Source organism: Phasianus colchicus, chromosome 35 (genome assembly GCF_987193195.1).
Source record: "Phasianus colchicus chromosome 35, bPhaCol1.hap1.1, whole genome shotgun sequence".
NCBI lineage: Eukaryota > Metazoa > Chordata > Aves > Galliformes > Phasianidae > Phasianus > Phasianus colchicus.
The window spans coordinates 1,985,477-2,006,275 of NC_143470.1; the positions used below are offsets into that span (position 1 = coordinate 1,985,477).

At 58.5% G+C, this 20,799-nt stretch overlaps 1 protein-coding gene across 6 annotated transcripts in view; it reads right to left on the bottom strand.

Annotated features, from left to right (window-relative positions):
- The window catches only part of CFB (complement factor B), a 78,260-nt gene that overhangs the window by 37,869 nt on the left and 19,592 nt on the right, over positions 1–20,799 (bottom strand). For 5 of the 6 annotated variants that reach the window (XM_090129265.1, XM_090129262.1, XM_090129263.1 and 2 more), the window contains 4 exons: positions 16,010–16,126; positions 13,668–13,804; positions 4,610–4,748; positions 1,747–1,899 (listed from right to left, as the gene is read on the bottom strand). In XM_090129265.1, coding sequence (XP_089985391.1) covers positions 1,747–1,899; positions 4,610–4,748; positions 13,668–13,804; positions 16,010–16,126 — 546 coding nt within the window. The remainder of the gene's footprint in view (positions 1–1,746; positions 1,900–4,609; positions 4,749–13,667; positions 13,805–16,009; positions 16,127–20,799) is intronic. The other variant, XM_090129261.1, reaches the window with a different exon arrangement.

The following is a 20,799-nucleotide window of genomic DNA, read 5'->3' on the forward strand; positions in this document are numbered from 1 at the left end:
GGGGGTTATGGGGTCGGGGGGGGGAAAGGGGGAATTTGGGGGGGGGGGGTTGGGGGAGGGGGGGAAAGGGGGGGAATTGGGGGGGTTTTGGGGTGGGGGGTTCATAAGGGGGGGGTCGTAAGGGGTTATGGGGGGGTTTTGGGGTCGGGGGGGAAGGGGGGGAATTGGGGGGGTCGTGGGGGGGGGTTATGGGATCGTTGGGGGGGGGTTTATGGGGTCGGCGGGGGGAAAGGGGAGGAATTGGGGGGGTCATAAGGGGTTATGGGGGGGTCACAAGGGGTCAAGGTGGGTCATGGGGGTCATGGGGGGTCATGGGGGGGTCACAAGGGGTCACAAGGGGTCAAGGGGGGTCATGGGGGGTCATGGGGGTCATGGGGGGGTCACAAGGTGTCAATGTGGGTCATGGGGGTCATGGGGGGGTCAAGGGGGGTCACAAGGGGTCATTGGGGGTCATGGAGGTCATGGGGGGTCATGGGGGTCACAAGGGGTCATGATGGGTCATGGGGGGTCACAAGGGGTCATGGGGGTCACGGGGGTCATGGGGGGTCATGGGGGGTCATGGGGGGTTAATGGAGTCATGGAGGGTCATGGGGGGTCATGGGGGTCATGGGGGTCACGGGGGAGTCATGGGGGGGTCACAAGGTGTCAATGTGGGTCATGGGGGGTCATGGGGGGTCATGGGGGGGTCATGGGGGGGTTAAGTGGGGTCATGGGGGGTCATGGGGGGTTAATGGAGTCATGGAGGGTCATGGAGGGTCATGGGGGGTCATGGGGGTCATGGGGGTCACGGGGGAGTCATGGGGGGGTCACAAGGTGTCAATGTGGGTCATGGGGGGTCATGGAGGGTCATTGGGGGGTCATGGGGGGTCATGGGGGGTCACAAGGGGTCAAGGGGGGTCACAAGGTGTCAAGGTGGGTCATGGGGGGTCATGGGGGGGTCACAAGGGGTCAAGGTGGGTCATGGGGGTCACGGGGGGTCATGGGGGGGTCATGGGGGGGTTAAGTGGGGTCATGGGGGGTCATGGGGGTCATGGGGGGTTAAGTGGGGTCATGGAGGTCATGGGGGGTCATGGGGGGTCACAAGGGGTCAAGGGGGGTCACAAGGTGTCAAGGTGGGTCATGGGGGGTCATGGGGGGGTCACAAGGGGTCAAGGTGGGTCATGGGGGTCACGGGGGGTCATGGGGGGGTCATGGGGGGGTTAAGTGGGGTCATGGGGGGTCATGGGGGTCATGGGGGGGTCACAAGGTGTCAATGTGGGTCATGGGGCGGTCATGGGGGCGTCACAAGGGTTCATGGGGGGTCACGGGGGTCATGGGGGGGTCATGGGGGTCATGGGGGGTCATGGAGGTCATGGGGGGTCATGGGGGTCACAAGGGGTCATGATGGGTCATGGGTGGTCATGGGGGGGTCACAAGGGGTCATGGGGGGTCATGGGGGGTCAAGGGGGGTCACAAGGTGTCAATGTGGGTCATGGGGGGTCATGGGGGGTCAAGGGGGGTCACAAGGTGTCAATGTGGGTCATGGGGGGTCATGGGGGGTCAAGGGGGGGTCACAAGGGGTCACGGGGGGTCATGGGGGGGTCATGGGGGGGCATCACAAGGGGGGAAGACCGGGGGGGGGGTGGGGGGGGGTTCTCCATATTGACCCCAATGGGGGACGGCAGGTGAATGGGGGAGGGTTTGTAGGGATTGGGGGAAGGGAAAAGGGGGGGGGTCCCAAATTTTTTTTTGGGGGGGGGGTCGAACCGTCGGTGAAGATGACGATGACGTGACGGGTGCTGTTGGTGACCGGGGGGGGGCGCAGCCCCCGCAATTCTTCCATCCGTTCCTGTTGGACCAGCAGGGAATAAACGGCCCTAAAGGCGGCCTGCGGGTTCGTGCCGGGCTTCGAGCCGTGCGCTGCGGGGGGGGGGGAGGTGTTGGGACACATAGGGACACATGGGGACCATAGGGACACATGGGGACACATGGGGACACATGGGGACACATGGGGACCAAAGGGACACATAGGGACACATGGGGACCATAGGGACACATAGGGACACATAGGGACACATGGGGACACATAGAGACCATAGGGACACATAGGGACACATAGAGAGCCATAGGGACACATAGGGACACATGGGGACACATGGGGACACATAGGGACCCATAGAGACCAATAGGGACCCATAGAAACCCATAGGGACCCATAGGGACCAAAGGGACCCATAGAGACCCATAGGGATCCATAGAGACCCAAAGGGACCCATAGAGACCCATAGGGATCCATAGAGACCCAAAGGGACCCATAGAGACCCATAGGGATCCATAGAGACCCATAGGGACCCATAGGGACACATAGGGACCCATAGGGACACATAGGGACACATAGCGACCCCATAGGAACCCATAGGGACCCATAGGGACCCATAGAGACCCATAGGGACCCATAGGGACACATGGAGACACATACGGATGCATAGGGACCCATAGAGACCCATAGGGATTCATTGGGACCCATAGGGACCCATGTGACCCATAGAGACCCATGGGGACACATAGAGACCCATAGAGACACATAGAGACACATGGAGACCCATAGGGACCTGTAGAGACCCATAGGGACCCATAGGGACACATGGGGACCAAAGGGACCCACAGAGACCCATAGAGACTCATAGGGACACATAGAGACCCATAGAGACCAATAGGGACACATGGGGACCCATAGGGACACATAGGGACACATGGGGACCAAAGGGACCCATAGAGACCCATAGAGACCCATAGGGACCCACAGAGACCCATAGGGACACATAGGGACCATAGGGACACATGGGGACACATGGGGACACATAGAGACCATAGGGACACATGGGGACACATGGGGACACATAGGGATGCATAGGGACACATAGGGACACATAGAGACCCATAGGGACCCATAGGGACCCACAGGGACACATAGGGACACATAGGGACACATGGGGACACATAGAAACCATAGAGACCCATAGAGACACATGGGGACACATAGAGACCCATAGAGACTCATAGGGACCCATAGGGACCCATAGGGACCCATAGGGACCCATAAGGACACATAGGGACACATAGAAACCCATAGCGCCCCATAGGGACGCATAGAGACCCCATAGTGCCCCATAGCGCGCCATAGGGACCCATAGTGCCCCATAGGGACCCATAGTGACCCACAGTGCCCCATGGGGACCCATAGCGCCCCATAGCGCCCCATAGAGACCCATAGCGCCCCATAGCGCCCCATAGGGACCCACAGTGCCCCATAGCGCCCCATAGCGCCCCATAGGGACACATAGAGACCCATAGAAACCCATAGAGACCCATAGAGACCCATAGAGACCCATAGAGACCCATAGAGACCCATAGAGACCCATAGAGACCCATAGCACCCCATAGGGACACATAGAGACCCATAGAAACCCATAGAGACCCATAGGGACTCATAGAGACCCCATAGTGCCCCATAGCGCCCCATAGCGCCCCATAGGGACCCATAGAGACCCATAGCGCCCCATAGAGACCCATAGCGCCCCATAGGGACACATAGAGACCCATAGAAACCCATAGAGACCCATAGAGACCCATAGAGACCCATAGCGCCCCATAGAGACCCATAGAGACCCATAGAGACCCATAGGAACGCATAGAGACCCCATAGCGCCCCATAGCGCCCCATAGAGACCCATAGACACCCATAGCGCCCCATAGGGACCCATAGAGACCCATATCACCCCAAAGCGCCCCATAGGGACACATAGGGACCCATAGAATCCCATAGAAACCCATAGAAACCCCATAGTGCCCCATAGCACCCCATAACACCCCATAGCACCCCATAGCGCCCCATAGCGCCCCATAGAGACCCATAGGGACCCATAGTGCCCCATAGTGCCCCATAGCGCCACATAGCGCCCCATAGAGACCCATAGCGCCCCATAGAGACCCATAGGTACCCCATAGTGCCCCACAGCGCCCCATAGCGCCCCATAGAGACCCATAGGGACCCATAGAGACCCCATAGCGCCCCATAGCACCCCAAAGCGCCCCATAGGGACCCATAGAGACCCATAGAGACCCATTGGGATGCATAGAGACCCCATAGTGCCCCATAGCGCCCCATTGGGACCCATTGAGACCCCATAGCGCCCCATAGCGCCCCATTGGGACCCATAGTGACCCATAGCGCCCCATAGGGACCCATAGCGCCCCATAGGGACACATAGAGACCCATAGAAACCCATAGCGCCCCATAGGGACCCATAGCGCCCCATAGGGACCCATAGTGACCCATAGAAACCCATAGAGACACATAGGGACGCATAGAGACCCCATAGTGCCCCATAGCGCCCTATAGCGCCCCATAGGGACCCATAGAGACCCATAGCGCCCCATAGAGACCCATAGCGCCCCATAGGGACCCATAGAGACCCATAAAAACGCATAGAGACCCATAGGGACACATAGAGACCCATAGAAACCCATAGAAACCCAATAGTGCCCCATAGCACCCCAGAACACCCCATAGCACCCCATAGCGCCCCATAGCGCCCCATAGGGACCCCCCCCCACCCCCCAGACCCACCGTTGAAGTTGAGCCCCTCCAGCAGCTGCCCCACATGAGCCCCGTCGGCCGCCTGTGGGTCCATAGGGCTGAGCACCACCCGCGCCTCCGTCCCAAAAGTGATGATCCCATAATGGGGGTCCACCCCATAGCTGGCGATCTGTGGGGCGCGGCAGTGGGGGTGCTTAGAGGGACCCCCATAAGGAGCCGGAGGGATTCGTACAGACCCCATAGGGACCCCATAAGGAGCCATAGAGACCCCAAAAGGACCCATAAGGATCCATAGAGAACCATAGGGACCCCATAAGGACCCATAGAGAGCCATAGAGACCCCATAGAGACCCCATAAGGACCCATAGAGACCCCATAGAGACCCCATAAGGAGCCATAGGGATTCGTACAGACCCCATAGAGGCCCCATAAGGAGCCATAGAGACCCCATAGAGACCCCAAAAGGACTCATTGGGATCCATAGAGACCCCATAAGGACCCATAGGGATTCGTAGAGACCCCATAAGGACACATAGAGACCCCATAGAGACCCCATAAGGAGCCATAGGGACGCATAGAAACCCATAGAGACCCATAGAGACCCCATAGGGACCCCATAAGGACCCATAGAGACCCATAGAGACCCCAAAAGGACCCATAGGGACCCATAGAGACCCATAGGGACCCATAGAGAACCATAGGGACCCCATAGAGACCCCATAGAGGCCCCATAAGGAGCCATAGAGACCCCAAAAGGACCCATAGGGACCCACAGAGACCCCAAAAGGACCCATAGGGACCCATAGGGACCCCATAGGGACGCATAGGGACCCCATAGAGACCCCATAGGGATCCATTGGGACCCATAGAGACCCACAGAGACCCCAATAGGAACCATAGAGAGCCATAGAGACCCCATAGAGACCCCATAAGGAACCATAGAGACCCCAAAAGGACCCATAGGGACCCATCGGGACCCATAGGGACCCCATAGAGACCCCATAGAGGCCCCATAAGGAGCCATAGAGACCCCAAAAGGACCCATAGGGATCCATAAGGACCCCATAGGGACCCCATAAGGACCCATAGAGACCCATAGAGACCCATAGGGACCCCATAGAGGCCCCATAGAGACCCATAGAGACCCCAAAAGGACCCATAGGGATCCATAGGGACCCCACAGAGACCCCAAAAGGACCCATAGGGACCCATAGGGACCCCATAGAGACCCCTAGGGACCCATAGGGACCCATAGAGACCCCATAGAGACCCCATAAGGAGCCATAGAGACCCCAAAAGGACCCATAGGGACCCATAGAGACCCCATAGAGACCCATAGAGACCCCATAAGGATCCATAGGGATTCGTAGAGACCCCATAGAGACACATAGGGACGAATAGTGGGGGTCCACCCCATAGCTGGCGATCTGTGGGGCGCGGCAGTGGGGGTGCTTAGAGGGACCCCCATAAGGAGCCGGAGGGATTCGTACAGACCCCATAGGGACCCCATAAGGAGCCATAGAGACCCCAAAAGGACCCATAGGGATCCATAGAGAACCATGGGGACCCCATAGAGGCCCCATAAGGAGCCATAGAGACCCCATAGAGACCCCAAAAGGACCCATAGGGACCCCATAAGGAGCCATAGAGACCCCAAAAGGACCCATAAGGATCCATAGAGAACCATAGGGACCCCATAGCGGCCCCATAAGGAGCCATAGAGACCCCAAAAGGACCCATAGGAATCCATAAGGACCCCATAGGGACCCCATAAGGACCCATAGGGATCCATAGAGACCCATAGGGACCCCATAGAGGCCCCATAAGGACCCCATAAGGAGCCATAGAGACCCCAAAAGGACCCATAGGGACCCATAGGGACCCCACAGAGACCCCAAAAGGACCCATAGGGATTCGTAGGGACCCCATAAGGACCCAAAGAGTCCCCCATATCCCCCATATCCCCCCATAACCACCGCCATCCCCCCATATCCCCCCATATCCCCCATAACCCCCCTCATATCCCTCATATGACCCCATAACCCCCCCCCACAACCCCATATCCCCCCATATCCCCCCATATCCCCCCATAACCCCCCCCACAGCCCCATATCCCACCCCTTACCCCCCATATCCCCCCATAACCCCCCCATATCCCCCATATCCCCCCATAACCACCCCATATTCCCCCATATCCCCCCATATCCCCCCCCCACACCCCCCCATCCCCCCATATCCCCCCATAACCCCCCCATATCCCCCCATATTGCCCCATATATCACCCCATATCCCACCCCATACCCCCCCACACCCCATATCCCCCCCTTATCCCCCCATAACCCCACTCATATTCCCCATATGCCCCCATAACCACCCCATATCCCCCCATATCCCACCCCATAACCCCCAATAACCACCCCATATCCCCCCATATCCCCCCATATCCCCCCATAACCACCCCATATCCCCCCATATCCCACCCCACACCCCCATATCCCCCCATAACCCCACATAACCACCCCATATCCCCCCATATCCCCACCCACACCCCCATATCCCCCCATATCCCCTCCCCACATCCCCCCATCCCCTCATATCCCCCCCATATCCCTCCATAACCACTGCCATCACCCCATGTCCCCCCCATATCCCCCCATAACCCCCCCCACACCCCCATATCCCACCCCTTACCCCCCATATCCCCCCATACCCCCCCATATCCCCCCATATCCCCCATATCCCACCCCACACCCCCATATCCCCCCATATCCCCCCCATATCCCCCCATATCCTCCCATATCCCCTCCCCACATCCCCCCATCCCCCATATCCCACCCCATATCCCCCCATACCCCCCCATATCCCCCCACAACCACCCCATATCCCCCCATATCCCCCTATATCCCCCCGTATCCCCCATAACCCTCTTCATATCCCCCATATCCCCCCATATCCCCCCATAACCCCCTCATATCCCCCCATATCCCCCCATAACCACCCCATATCCCCCCCATATCCCCCCATATCCCCCCATATCCCCCATATCCCCCTATATCCCCCCCCACACCCCATATCCCACCCCATACCCCCCCATATCCCCCCATATTGCCCCATATCCCCCCACATCCCCCCATATCCCCCATATCCCCCCATAACCACCCCATATTCCCCCATATCCCCCCATATCCCCCATATCCCCCCATATCCCCCCATATCCCCCCATAACCACCCCATATACCCCATAACCACCCCATATCCCCCCAAAACCCCCCCATATCCCACCCCACACCCCCATATCCCCCCATATCCCCTCCCCACATTCCCCCATCCCCCATATCCCACCCCATATCCCCCCATAACCACCCCATAACCACCCCATATCCCCCCATAACCCCCATATCCCCCCATAACCCCCCCCCCACACCCATATCCCCCCATATCCCCCCATAACCACCCCATATCCTCCATATCCCACCCCATAACCCCCCCACACAGCCCCCCATCCCCCCATATCCCCCCCCATATCCCTCCATATCCCCCCATATCCCACCCCATACCCCCATATCCCCCCATATCCCCCCTCATATCCCCCCATATCCCCCCATACCCCCCCATATCCCCCCATAACCCCCCCCCACACCCCATAACCCCCCAAATCCCCCCATAACCCCCCCATATCCCCCCATAACCACCCCATATCCCCCCATAACCCCCCCCACACCCCATAACCCCCCATATCCCCCCATATCCCCCCATATCCCCCCATATCCACCCCCCACACCCTCCCATCCCCCCATATCCCACCCTATATCCCCCCAAAACCCCCCCATATCCCACCCCACACCCCCATATCCCCCCATATCCCCTCCCCACATCCCCCCATCCCCCATATCCCACCCCATATCCCCCCATATGCCCCCATAACCCCCCCATATGCCCCCATATCCCCCCCCACACCCCATAACCCCCCATATCCCCCCATATCCCCCCATAACCACCGCCATCACCCCATACCCCCCCATATCTCCCATAACCACCCCATATCCCCCCATATCCCCCCATATCCCCCCATATCCCCCCATAACCCCCCCCACACCCCCATAACCCCCAATATCCCCCCAAAACCCCCCCATATCCCCCCATAACCACCCCATATCCCCCCCCACACCCCATATCCCACCCCATATCCCCCCATACCCCCCCATATCCCCCCATAACCACCCCATATCCCCCCAAAACCCCCCCATATCCCACCCCACACCCCCATATCCCCCCATATCCCCTCCCCAAACCCCATACCCCCCCACATCCCCCCATAACCCCCCATAACCACTCCATATCCCCCCATAACCACCCCATATCCCCCCATATCCCACCCCACACCCCCATATCCCCCCATACCCCCCCATATCCCCCATACCCCCCTATATCCCCCCCCAAACCCCATATCCCACCCCACACCCCCATATCCCCCCATATCCCCTCCCCAAACCCCATACCCCCCCACATCCCCCCATAACCCCCCATAACCACTCCATATCCCCCCATAACCACCCCATATCCCCCCCACACCCCATATCCCCCCATAACCCCCTTCATATCCCCCATACCCCCCTATATCCCCCCCCACACCCCATATCCCACCCCACACCCCCATATCCCCCCATATCCCCTCCCCAAACCCCATACCCCCCCACATCCCCCCATATCCCCCCATAACCACTCCATATCCCCCCATAACCACCCCATATCCCCCCAAAACCCCCCCATATCCCACCCCTTACCCCCCCCACACCCCATAACCCCCCATATCCCCCCATATCCCCCCATACCCCCCCATATCCCCCCATATCCCCCATATCCCACCCCACACCCCCATATCCCCCCATATCCCCCCCATATCCCCCCATATCCTCCCATATCCCCTCCCCACATCCCCCCATCCCCCATATCCCACCCCATATCCCCCCATACCCCCCCATATCCCCCCACAACCACCCCATATCCCCCCATATCCCCCTATATCCCCCCATATCCCCCATAACCCTCTTCATATCCCCCATATCCCCCCCATATCCCCCCATATCCCCCCATATCCCCCCATAACCCCCTCATATCCCCCCATATCCCCCCATAACCACCCCATATCCCCCCCATATCCCCACCATATCCCCCCATATCCCCCCATATCCCCCCATATCCCCCATATCCCCCTATATCCCCCCCCACACCCCATATCCCACCCCATACCCCCCCATATCCCCCCATATTGCCCCATATCCCCCCACATCCCCCCATATCCCCCATATCCCCCCATAACCACCCCATATTCCCCCATATCCCCCCATATCCCCCCATATCCCCCATATCCCCCCATACCCCCCCATATCCCCCCATATCCCCCCATATCCCCCATATCCCCCCATAACCACCCCATATACCCCATAACCACCCCATATCCCCCCAAAACCCCCCCATATCCCACCCCACACCCCCATATCCCCCCATATCCCCTCCCCACATTCCCCCATCCCCCATATCCCACCCCATATCCCCCCATAACCACCCCATAACCACCCCATATCCCCCCATAACCCCCCCCACACACCCATATCCCCCCATAACCACCCCATAACCCCCCATAACCACCCCATATCCCCCCATATCCCACCCCACACCCCCATATCCCCCCATATCCCCCCCATATCCCCCCACAACCACCCCATATCCCACCCCACACCCCCATATCCCCCCATAACCCCCCCCCACACCCCATATCCCACCCCATATCCCCCCCCACACCCTCATATCCCCCCATACCCCCCCATAACCACCCCATATCCCACCCCACATCCCCATATCCCCCCATATCCCCCATATCCCCCCCATATCCCACCCCACACCCCCATATCCCCCCATAACCCCCCCTTATCCCCCCATATCCCCCCATATCCCACCCCATATTCCCCCATAACCACCCCATACCCCCCCACATCCCCCCATACCCCATATCCCACCCCATATCCCCCCATAACCACCCCATATCCCCCCCATATACTCCCATATCCCCCCCACACCCCCTCATCCCCCCATATCCCCCCATATCCCCCCCATATCCCCCCACAACCACCCCATATCCCACCCCACACCCCCATATCCCCCCCATATCCCCCCATATCCCCCCATATCCCACCCCATATCCCCCCCATAACCACCCCATATCCCCCCATAACCACCCCATAACCCCCCATATCCCCCCACAACCACCCCATATCCCCCCATATCCCCCCATAACCACCCCATATACCCCATAACCACCCCATATCCCCCCCATATCCATCCATATCCCCCCATATCCCCCCATAACCCCCCATAACCAGCCCATATCCTCCATATCCCACCCCATAACCCCCCCACACAGCCCCCCATCCCCCCATATCCCCCCCCATATCCCTCCATATCCCCCCATATCCCACCCCATACCCCCATATCCCCCCATATCCCCCCTCATATCCCCCCATATCCCCCCATACCCCCCCATATCCCCCCATAACCCCCCCCCACACCCCATAACCCCCCAAATCCCCCCATAACCCCCCCATATCCCCCCATATCCCCCCATAACCACCCCATATCCCCCCATAACCCCCCCCACACCCCATAACCCCCCATATCCCCCCATATCCCCCCATATCCCCCCATATCCACCCCCCACACCCTCCCATCCCCCCATATCCCACCCTATATCCCCCCAAAACCCCCCCATATCCCACCCCACACCCCCATATCCCCCCATATCCCCTCCCCACATCCCCCCATCCCCCATATCCCACCCCATATCCCCCCATATGCCCCCATAACCCCCCCATATGCCCCCATATCCCCCCCCACACCCCATAACCCCCCATATCCCCCCATATCCCCCCATAACCACCGCCATCACCCCATACCCCCCCATATCTCCCATAACCACCCCATATCCCCCCATATCCCCCCATATCCCCCCATAACCCCCCCCACACCCCCATAACCCCCAATATCCCCCCAAAACCCCCCCATATCCCCCCATAACCACCCCATATCCCCCCCCACACCCCATATCCCACCCCATATCCCCCCATACCCCCCCATATCCCCCCATAACCACCCCATATCCCCCCAAAACCCCCCCATATCCCACCCCACACCCCCATATCCCCCCATATCCCCTCCCCAAACCCCATACCCCCCCACATCCCCCCATAACCCCCCATAACCAACCCATATCCCCCATATCCCCCCATATCCCCCCACAACCACCCCATATCCCCCAAATCCCCCCATAACCACCCCATATCCCACCCCATATCCCCCCATATCCCCCCATAACCCCCCATATTCCCCCATATCCCCCCCATATCCCCCCAAATCCCCCCATAACCACCCCATATCCCACCCCATATCCCCCCATATCCCCCCATAACCCCCCATAACCCCCCATATCCCCCCCATATCCCCCCATATCCCCCCATAACCCCCCCCCACACCCCATAACCCCCCAAATCCCCCCATAACCCCCCCATATCCCCCCATATCCCCCCATAACCACCCCATATCCCCCCATAACCCCCCCCCACCCCCATAACCCCCCCTTATCCCCCCATAACCCCCCATTTCCCCCCATATCCCCCCATAACCGCCCCCACACCCTCATATCCCCCCATAACCACCCCATATACCCCATAACCACCCCATAACCCCCCCATATCCCCCCATATCCCCCCATATCCCCCCATAACCACCCCATATCCCCCCCATATCCCACCCCACACCCCCATATCCCCCCATATCCCCTCCCCACATCCCCCCATCCCCCATAACCACCCCATAACCCCCCCATATCCCCCCATATCCCCCCACAACCACCCCCTATCCCCCCATAATCCCCCCCACACCCCATATCCCCCCCCATATCCCCCCATATCCCCCCCCCACACCCCATATCCCACCCCATATCCCCCCATATCCCCCCCATACCCCCCCATAACCCCCCACAACCACCCCATATCCCCCCACATCCCCCCATAACCCCCCCATAACCCCCCATAACCACCCCATATTCCCCCAAAACCCCCCCATATCCCACCCCACACCCCCATATCCCCCCATATCCCCTCCCCAAACCCCATACCCCCCCACATCCCCCCATATCCCCCCATAACCACCCCATATCCCCCCATATCCCACCACAACCACCCCATATCCCACCCCATATCCCCCCATAACCACCCCATATCCCCCCATATCCCACCCCACACCCCCATATCCCCCCATATGCCCCCATATCCCCCCATAACCACCCCATATCCCCCCATATCCCCCCATAACCACCCCATATCCCCCCATATCCCCCCATAACCACCCCATATCCCCCCATATCCCACCCCACACCCCCATATCCCACCCCATATCCCCCCATACCCCCCCATATCCCCCCATATCCCCCCATAACCACCCCATATCCCCCCATATCCCCCCATAACCACCCCATATCCCCCCATATCCCACCCCACACCCCCATATCCCACCCCATATCCCCCCATATCCCCCCATAACCACCCCATATCCCCCCATATCCCACCACAACCACCCCATATCCCACCCCATATCCCCCCATAACCACCCCATATCCCCCCATATCCCACCCCACACCCCCATATCCCCCCATATGCCCCCATATCCCCCCATAACCACCCCATATCCCCCCATATCCCCCCATAACCACCCCATATCCCCCCATATCCCCCCATAACCACCCCATATCCCCCCATATCCCACCCCACACCCCCATATCCCACCCCATATCCCCCCATACCCCCCCATATCCCCCCATATCCCCCCATAACCACCCCATATCCCCCCATATCCCCCCATAACCACCCCATATCCCCCCATATCCCACCCCACACCCCCATATCCCACCCCATATCCCCCCATATCCCCCCATAACCACCCCATATCCCCCCATATCCCACCCCACACCCCCATATCCCCCCATATCCCACCCCACACCCCCATATCCCCCCATATGCCCCCATATCCCCCCCACCTTCTCCACGAGCTGCTGCAGGGCGGTGCGGGACTCCCGGAAGTCCTTTGGGGCGATGCTGCGGGACGCGTCGAGCAGCAGGAAAACGTTCAGAGCCGCCCCGGCTTCAACCCGGATCCGCCGCTTCTCCGTCGAGTCTGAAGGGCGACCCGCAGCGCTGCCCCATAGCGGCCCCATAGCGGCCCCATAGCGGCCCCATAGATACCCCATAGCTGCCCCATAGATGTCCTATGGATGCCCCATAGCGGCCCCATAGCTGCCCCATAGCGGCCCCATAGATACCCCATAGCTGCCCCATAGATGTCCTATGGATGCCCCATAGCGGCCCCATAGCGGCCCCATAGCGGCCCCATAGATACCCCATAGCTGCCCCATAGATGTCCTATAGCTGCCCCATAGCTGCCCCATAGCGGCCCAATAGATGTCCTATAGCTGCCCCATAGCTGCCCCATAGATGTCCCATAGCTGCCCCATAGCTGCCCCATAGATGTCCTATAGCTGCCCCATAGCTGCCCCATAGATGTCCCATAGCTGCCCCATAGCTGCCCCATAGATGTCCTATAGCTGCCCCATAGATATCCCATACCAGCCCCATAGTGACCCCATACCCACCCCACACCACCCCATAACCCCATACCCACCCCATACCCCCCATACCCACTCCATCCCCACCCCATAACCCCATACCCACCCCACACCCCACCCCACGACCCCATAACCCCATCCCCACCCCACACGACCCCATACCCACCCCATACCCACCCCACACCCCCATCCCCACCCCATAACCCCATACCCACCCCATACCCCCCATATCCCCCCATACCCACCCCATACCCACCCCATAACCCCATACCCACCCCCTATACCCCCATACCCACCCCATAACCCCATATCCACCCCATACCCACCCCATAACCCCATACCCACCCCATACCCACCCCACTCGACCCCATAAACCCATACCCACCCCATACCCACCCCCTATACCCCCATACCCACCCCATACTACCCCATACCCACCCCACACCACCCCATAACCCCATACCCACCCCATAACCCCACCCCACCCCATAACCCCATAACCCCATACCCACCCCATAACCCCACAACCCCATACCCACCCCATACCCACCCCCTATACCCCCATCCCCACCCCATAACCCCATACCCACCCCACACCCCACCCCACGACCCCATAACCCCATCCCCACCCCACACGACCCCATACCCACCCCATACCCACCCCACACCCCCATCCCCACCCCATAACCCCATACCCACCCCATACCCCCCATATCCCCCCATACCCACCCCATACCCACCCCATAACCCCATACCCACCCCCTATACCCCCATACCCACCCCATAACCCCATATCCACCCCATACCCACCCCATAACCCCATACCCACCCCATACCCACCCCACTCGACCCCATAAACCCATACCCACCCCATACCCACCCCCTATACCCCCATATCCACCCCATAACCCCATACCCACCCCATAACCCCATACCCACCCCACACCACCCCATACCCCCATACCCACCCCATAACCCCATACCCACCCCATACCCACCCCACACCCCACCCCACGACCCCATAACCTCATACAACCCCATACCCACCCCATAACCCCATATCCACCCCATACCCCCCATATCCCCCCATACCCACCCCATACTACCCCACCCCACATCACCCCATACCCACCCCATACCCACCCCACACCCCACCCCACACCCCATAACCCCATACCCACCCCATAACCCCATAACCCCATACCCACCCCATACCCACCCCACTCGACCCCATAAACCCATACCCACCCCACACCCCACCCCACGACCCCATAACCCCATACCCACCCCATAACCCCATACCCACCCCATACCCACCCCATAACCCCATACCACCCCATACCCACCCCCTATACCCCCATACCCACCCCATAACCCCATACCCACCCCATACCCACCCCACACCCCACCCCATAACCCCATACCCACCCCATTCTCACCCCATACCCACCCCATAACCCCATACCACCCCATACCCACCCCCTATACCCCCATACCCACCCCATAACCCCATACCCACCCCATACCCACCCCACTCGACCCCATAAACCCATACCCACCCCACACCCCACCCCACGACCCCATAACCCCATACCCACCCCATAACCCCATACCCACCCCATACCCACCCCATAACCCCATACCACCCCATACCCACCCCCTATACCCCCATACCCACCCCATAACCCCATACCCACCCCATACCCACCCCACACCCCACCCCATAACCCCATACCCACCCCATAACCCCCTCCCACCCCACATCCCCCATCCCGCACTGCGCCCGCTGCCGCTGTCGGCCCGCTCCACGCTTTGGCTCAGCGAAGCCATGAAGGACGACGCCACGTCCTCGGGGGTGTCGAACAGGTGGGGGTCTGGGGAGGGGGGGGAGGGGGTCATAAAACCCCACAGACACCATAGGGACCCCATAAAAACCCACAGACCCCATAGAGACACATAGACCCCATAGAGACCCCATAAAACCCCACAGACCCCATAGAGACCCCATAAAGCCCCACAGACCCCATAGAGACACATAGAGACCCATAGACCCCATAGAGACACATAGAGACCCCATAAAACCCCACAGACCCCATAGAGACCCCATAACACCCCACAGACCCCATAGAGACACATAGACCCCATAGAGACCCCATAAAACCCCACAGACCCCATAGAGACACATAGAGACCCCATAAAACCCCACAGACCCCATAGAGACCCCATAAAACCCCACAGACCCCATAGAGACACATAGAGACCCACAGACCCCATAGAGACACATAGAGACCCCATAAAACCCCACAGACCCCATAGAGACACATAGACCCCATAGAGACCCCATAAAACCCCACAGACCCCATAGAGACACATAGAGACCCCATAAAACCCCACAGACCCCATAGAGACCCCATAAAACCCCACAGACCCCATAGAGACACATAGAGACCCCATAACACCCCACAGACCCCATAGAGACCCCATAAAACCCCACAGACCCCATAGAGACACATAGAGACCCCATAAAACCCCACAGACCCCATAGAGACCCCATAAAGCCCCATAGACCCCATAGAGACACATAGACCCCATAGAGACCCCATAAAACCCCACAGACCCCATAGAGACCCCATAAAGCCCCACAGACCCCATAGAGACACATAGAGACCCATAGACCCCATAGAGACACATAGAGACCCCATAAAACCCCACAGACCCCATAGAGACACATAGAGACCCCATAACACCCCACAGACCCCATAGAGACACACAGACCCCATAGAGACCCCATAAAACCCACAGACCCCATAGAGACACATAGACCCCATAGAGACACATAGAGACCCCATAAAACCCCACAGACCCCATAGGGACCCCATAACACCCCACAGACACCATAGAGACACATAGACCCCATAGAGACCCCATAAAACCCACAGACCCCATAGAGACACATAGACCCCATAGAGACCCCATAAAACCCCACAGACCCCATAGAGACACATAGAGACCCCATAAAACCCCACAGACCCCATAGAGACCCCATAAAACCCCACAGACCCCATAGAGACACATAGAGACCCATAGACCCCATAGAGACACATAGACCCCATAGAGACCCCATAAAACCCCACAGACCCCATAGAGACACATAGAGACCCCATAAAACCCCACAGACCCCATAGAGACCCCATAAAACCCCACAGACCCCATAGAGACACATAGACCCCATAGAGACCCCATAAAACCCCACAGACACCATAGGGACCCCATAACACCCCACAGACCCCATAGAGACACATAGAGACCCATAGACCCCATAGACACCCATAGACCCCATAGAGACCCCATAAAACCCCACAGACCCCATAGAGACACATAGAGACCCATAGACCCCATAGAGACACATAGAGACCCCATAAAACCCACAGACCCCATAGAGACACATAGAGACCCCATAAAACCCCACAGACCCCATAGAGACACATAGAGACCCATAGACCCCATAGAGACAAATAGACCCCATAGAGACCCCATAACACCCCACAGACCCCATAGAGACCCCATAACACCCCATAGACCCCATAGAGACCCCATAAAACCCCACAGACCCCATAGAGACACATAGACCCCATAGAGACCCCATAAAACCCCACAGACCCCATAGGGACCCCATAACACCCCACAGACCCCATAGAGACACATAGAGACCCATAGAGACAGATAGAGACCCCATAAAACCCCACAGACCCCATAGAGACCCCATGAAACCCCACAGACCCCATAGAGACACATAGAGACCCCATAAAACCCCACAGACCCCATAGAGACACATAGAGACCCCATAGAGACCCCATAAAACCCACAGACCCCATAGAGACACATAGAGACCCCATAAAACCCCACAGACCCCATAGAGACACATAGAAACCCATAGACCCCATAGACACAAATAGAGTTCCCATAAAGCCCCACAGACCCCATAGAGACACATAGACCCCATAGAGACCCCATAAAACCCCACAGACCCCATAGAGACACATAGAGACCCATAGAGACCCATAGACCCCATAAAACCCCACAGACCCCATAGAGACACAAAGACCCCATAAAGACACATAGAGACCCATAGACCCCATAGAGACCCATAGGGACCCCATGAAGCCGCATAGACCCACCCACAACCCCATACCCACCCCATAACCCCACAACCCCATAACCCCATAACCCCATACAACCCCATACCCACCCCCCTACCCCATAACCCCACAACCCCATAACCCCATACCTCACCCTATAACCCACCCCATAACCCCATACCCACCCCATAACCCCATAACCCCATACCCACCCCACAACCCCATAACCCCATAACCCCACAACCCCAATGATCCCACATAACCCCATAACCCCATAACCCACCCCACAACCCCATACCTCACCCTATAACCCACCCCATAACCCCATAACCCCATAACTGACCCCATACCCCCCCATAACCCCATAACCCCATACCCACCCCATAACCCCATAACCCCATAACCCCATACCTCACCCTATAACCCACCCCATAACCCCATACCCACCCCATAACCCCATAACCCCACAACCCCATACCCACCCCATAACCCCATACCTCACCCTATAACCCACCCCATAACCCCATAACGGACCCCATAACCCCATAACTGACCCCATAACCCCATAACCCCACAACCCCAATGACCCCACATAACCCCATAACCCCATAACCCCATAACCGACCCCACAACCCCAAACCCACCCCACAACCCCATAACCCCATAACCCCATACAACCCCATACCCACCCCCCTACCCCATAACCCCACAACCCCATAACCCCATACCTCACCCTATAACCCACCCCATAACCCCATACCCACCCCATAACCCCATAACCCCATACCCACCCCACAACCCCATAACCCCATAACCCCACAACCCCAATGATCCCACATAACCCCATAACCCCATAACCCACCCCACAACCCCATACCTCACCCTATAACCCACCCCATAACCCCATAACCCACCCCATAACCCCATACCTCACCCTATAACCCACCCCATAACCCCATAAGTCACCCCATAACCCCATAACCCCATAACCCCATAACCCCATACCCACCCCATAACTCACCCCATACCCACCCCATACAACCCCATAACCCCATAACCCCATACCCACCCCATAACCCCATAACCCCATAACCCCACAACCCCATAACCCACCCCATAACCCCATACCCACCCCATAACCCCGTAACCCCATAACCTTGTAACCCACCCCATAACTCCATACCTCACCCTATAACCCACTCCATAACCCCATAACCCCATATCGTCCCCATAACCATATAACTGACCCCATAACCCCATAACCGACCCCATAACCCCGTAACTGACCCCATAACCCCATAACCCCATAACTGACCCCATAACCCCATAACCCCAATGACCCCAATGACCCCAATGACCCCACATAACCCCCCATAACCCCATAACCCCATAACCCCATAACCCCATACCCACCCCATACCCACCCCACAACCCCATACCTCACCCTATAACCCACCCCATAACCCCATACCCCCCCAACCCCATAACCCCATAACCCCATACCCACCCCATAACCCCATAAGTCACTCCATAACCCCATAACCCCATAACCCCATAACCCCATACCCACCCCATAACTCACCCCATACCCACCCCATACAACCCCATAACCCCATAACGCCAATGACCCCATAACCCCATAAGCAACCCCACACAACCCCAATGTCCCCACATAACCCCATAACCCCATACCCCCCCAACCCCATAACCCCATAACCCCATAACCCACCCCACAACCCCATACCCACCCCATAACCCCATACCTCACCCTATAACCCACCCCACAACCCCATAATCCACCCCATAACCCCATACCTCACCCTATAAGCCACCCCATAACCCCATAACTGACCCCATACCCACCCCATAACCCCATAACCCCATAACCCACCCCATAACCCGATACAACCCCATACCCACCCCATAACCCCATAACCCCATACCTCACCCCATAACCCAATAACCCCATAACCCCATACCTCACCCTATAACCCCATAACCCCATAACCCCATAACCTACCCCATAACCCCACACAACCCCATAACCCCATAACCCCTTACCCACCCCATAACCCCGTAACTGACCCCATAACCCCATAACCCACCCCATAACCCCATACCTCACCCTATAACCCACCCCATAACCCCACAACCCCATACCCCCCCATACCCACCCCATAACCCCATAACCCCATAACCCACCCCATAACCCCATAACTGACCCCATAACCCCATAACTGACCCCATACCCACCCCATAACCCCATAACCCCATACCTCACCCCATAACCCACCCCATAACCCCATAACCCCATAACCCCAATGACCCCACATAACCCCATAACCCCATAACCCCATAACCGACCCCACAATCCCATAACCCACCCCATAACCCCATAACCCCATACA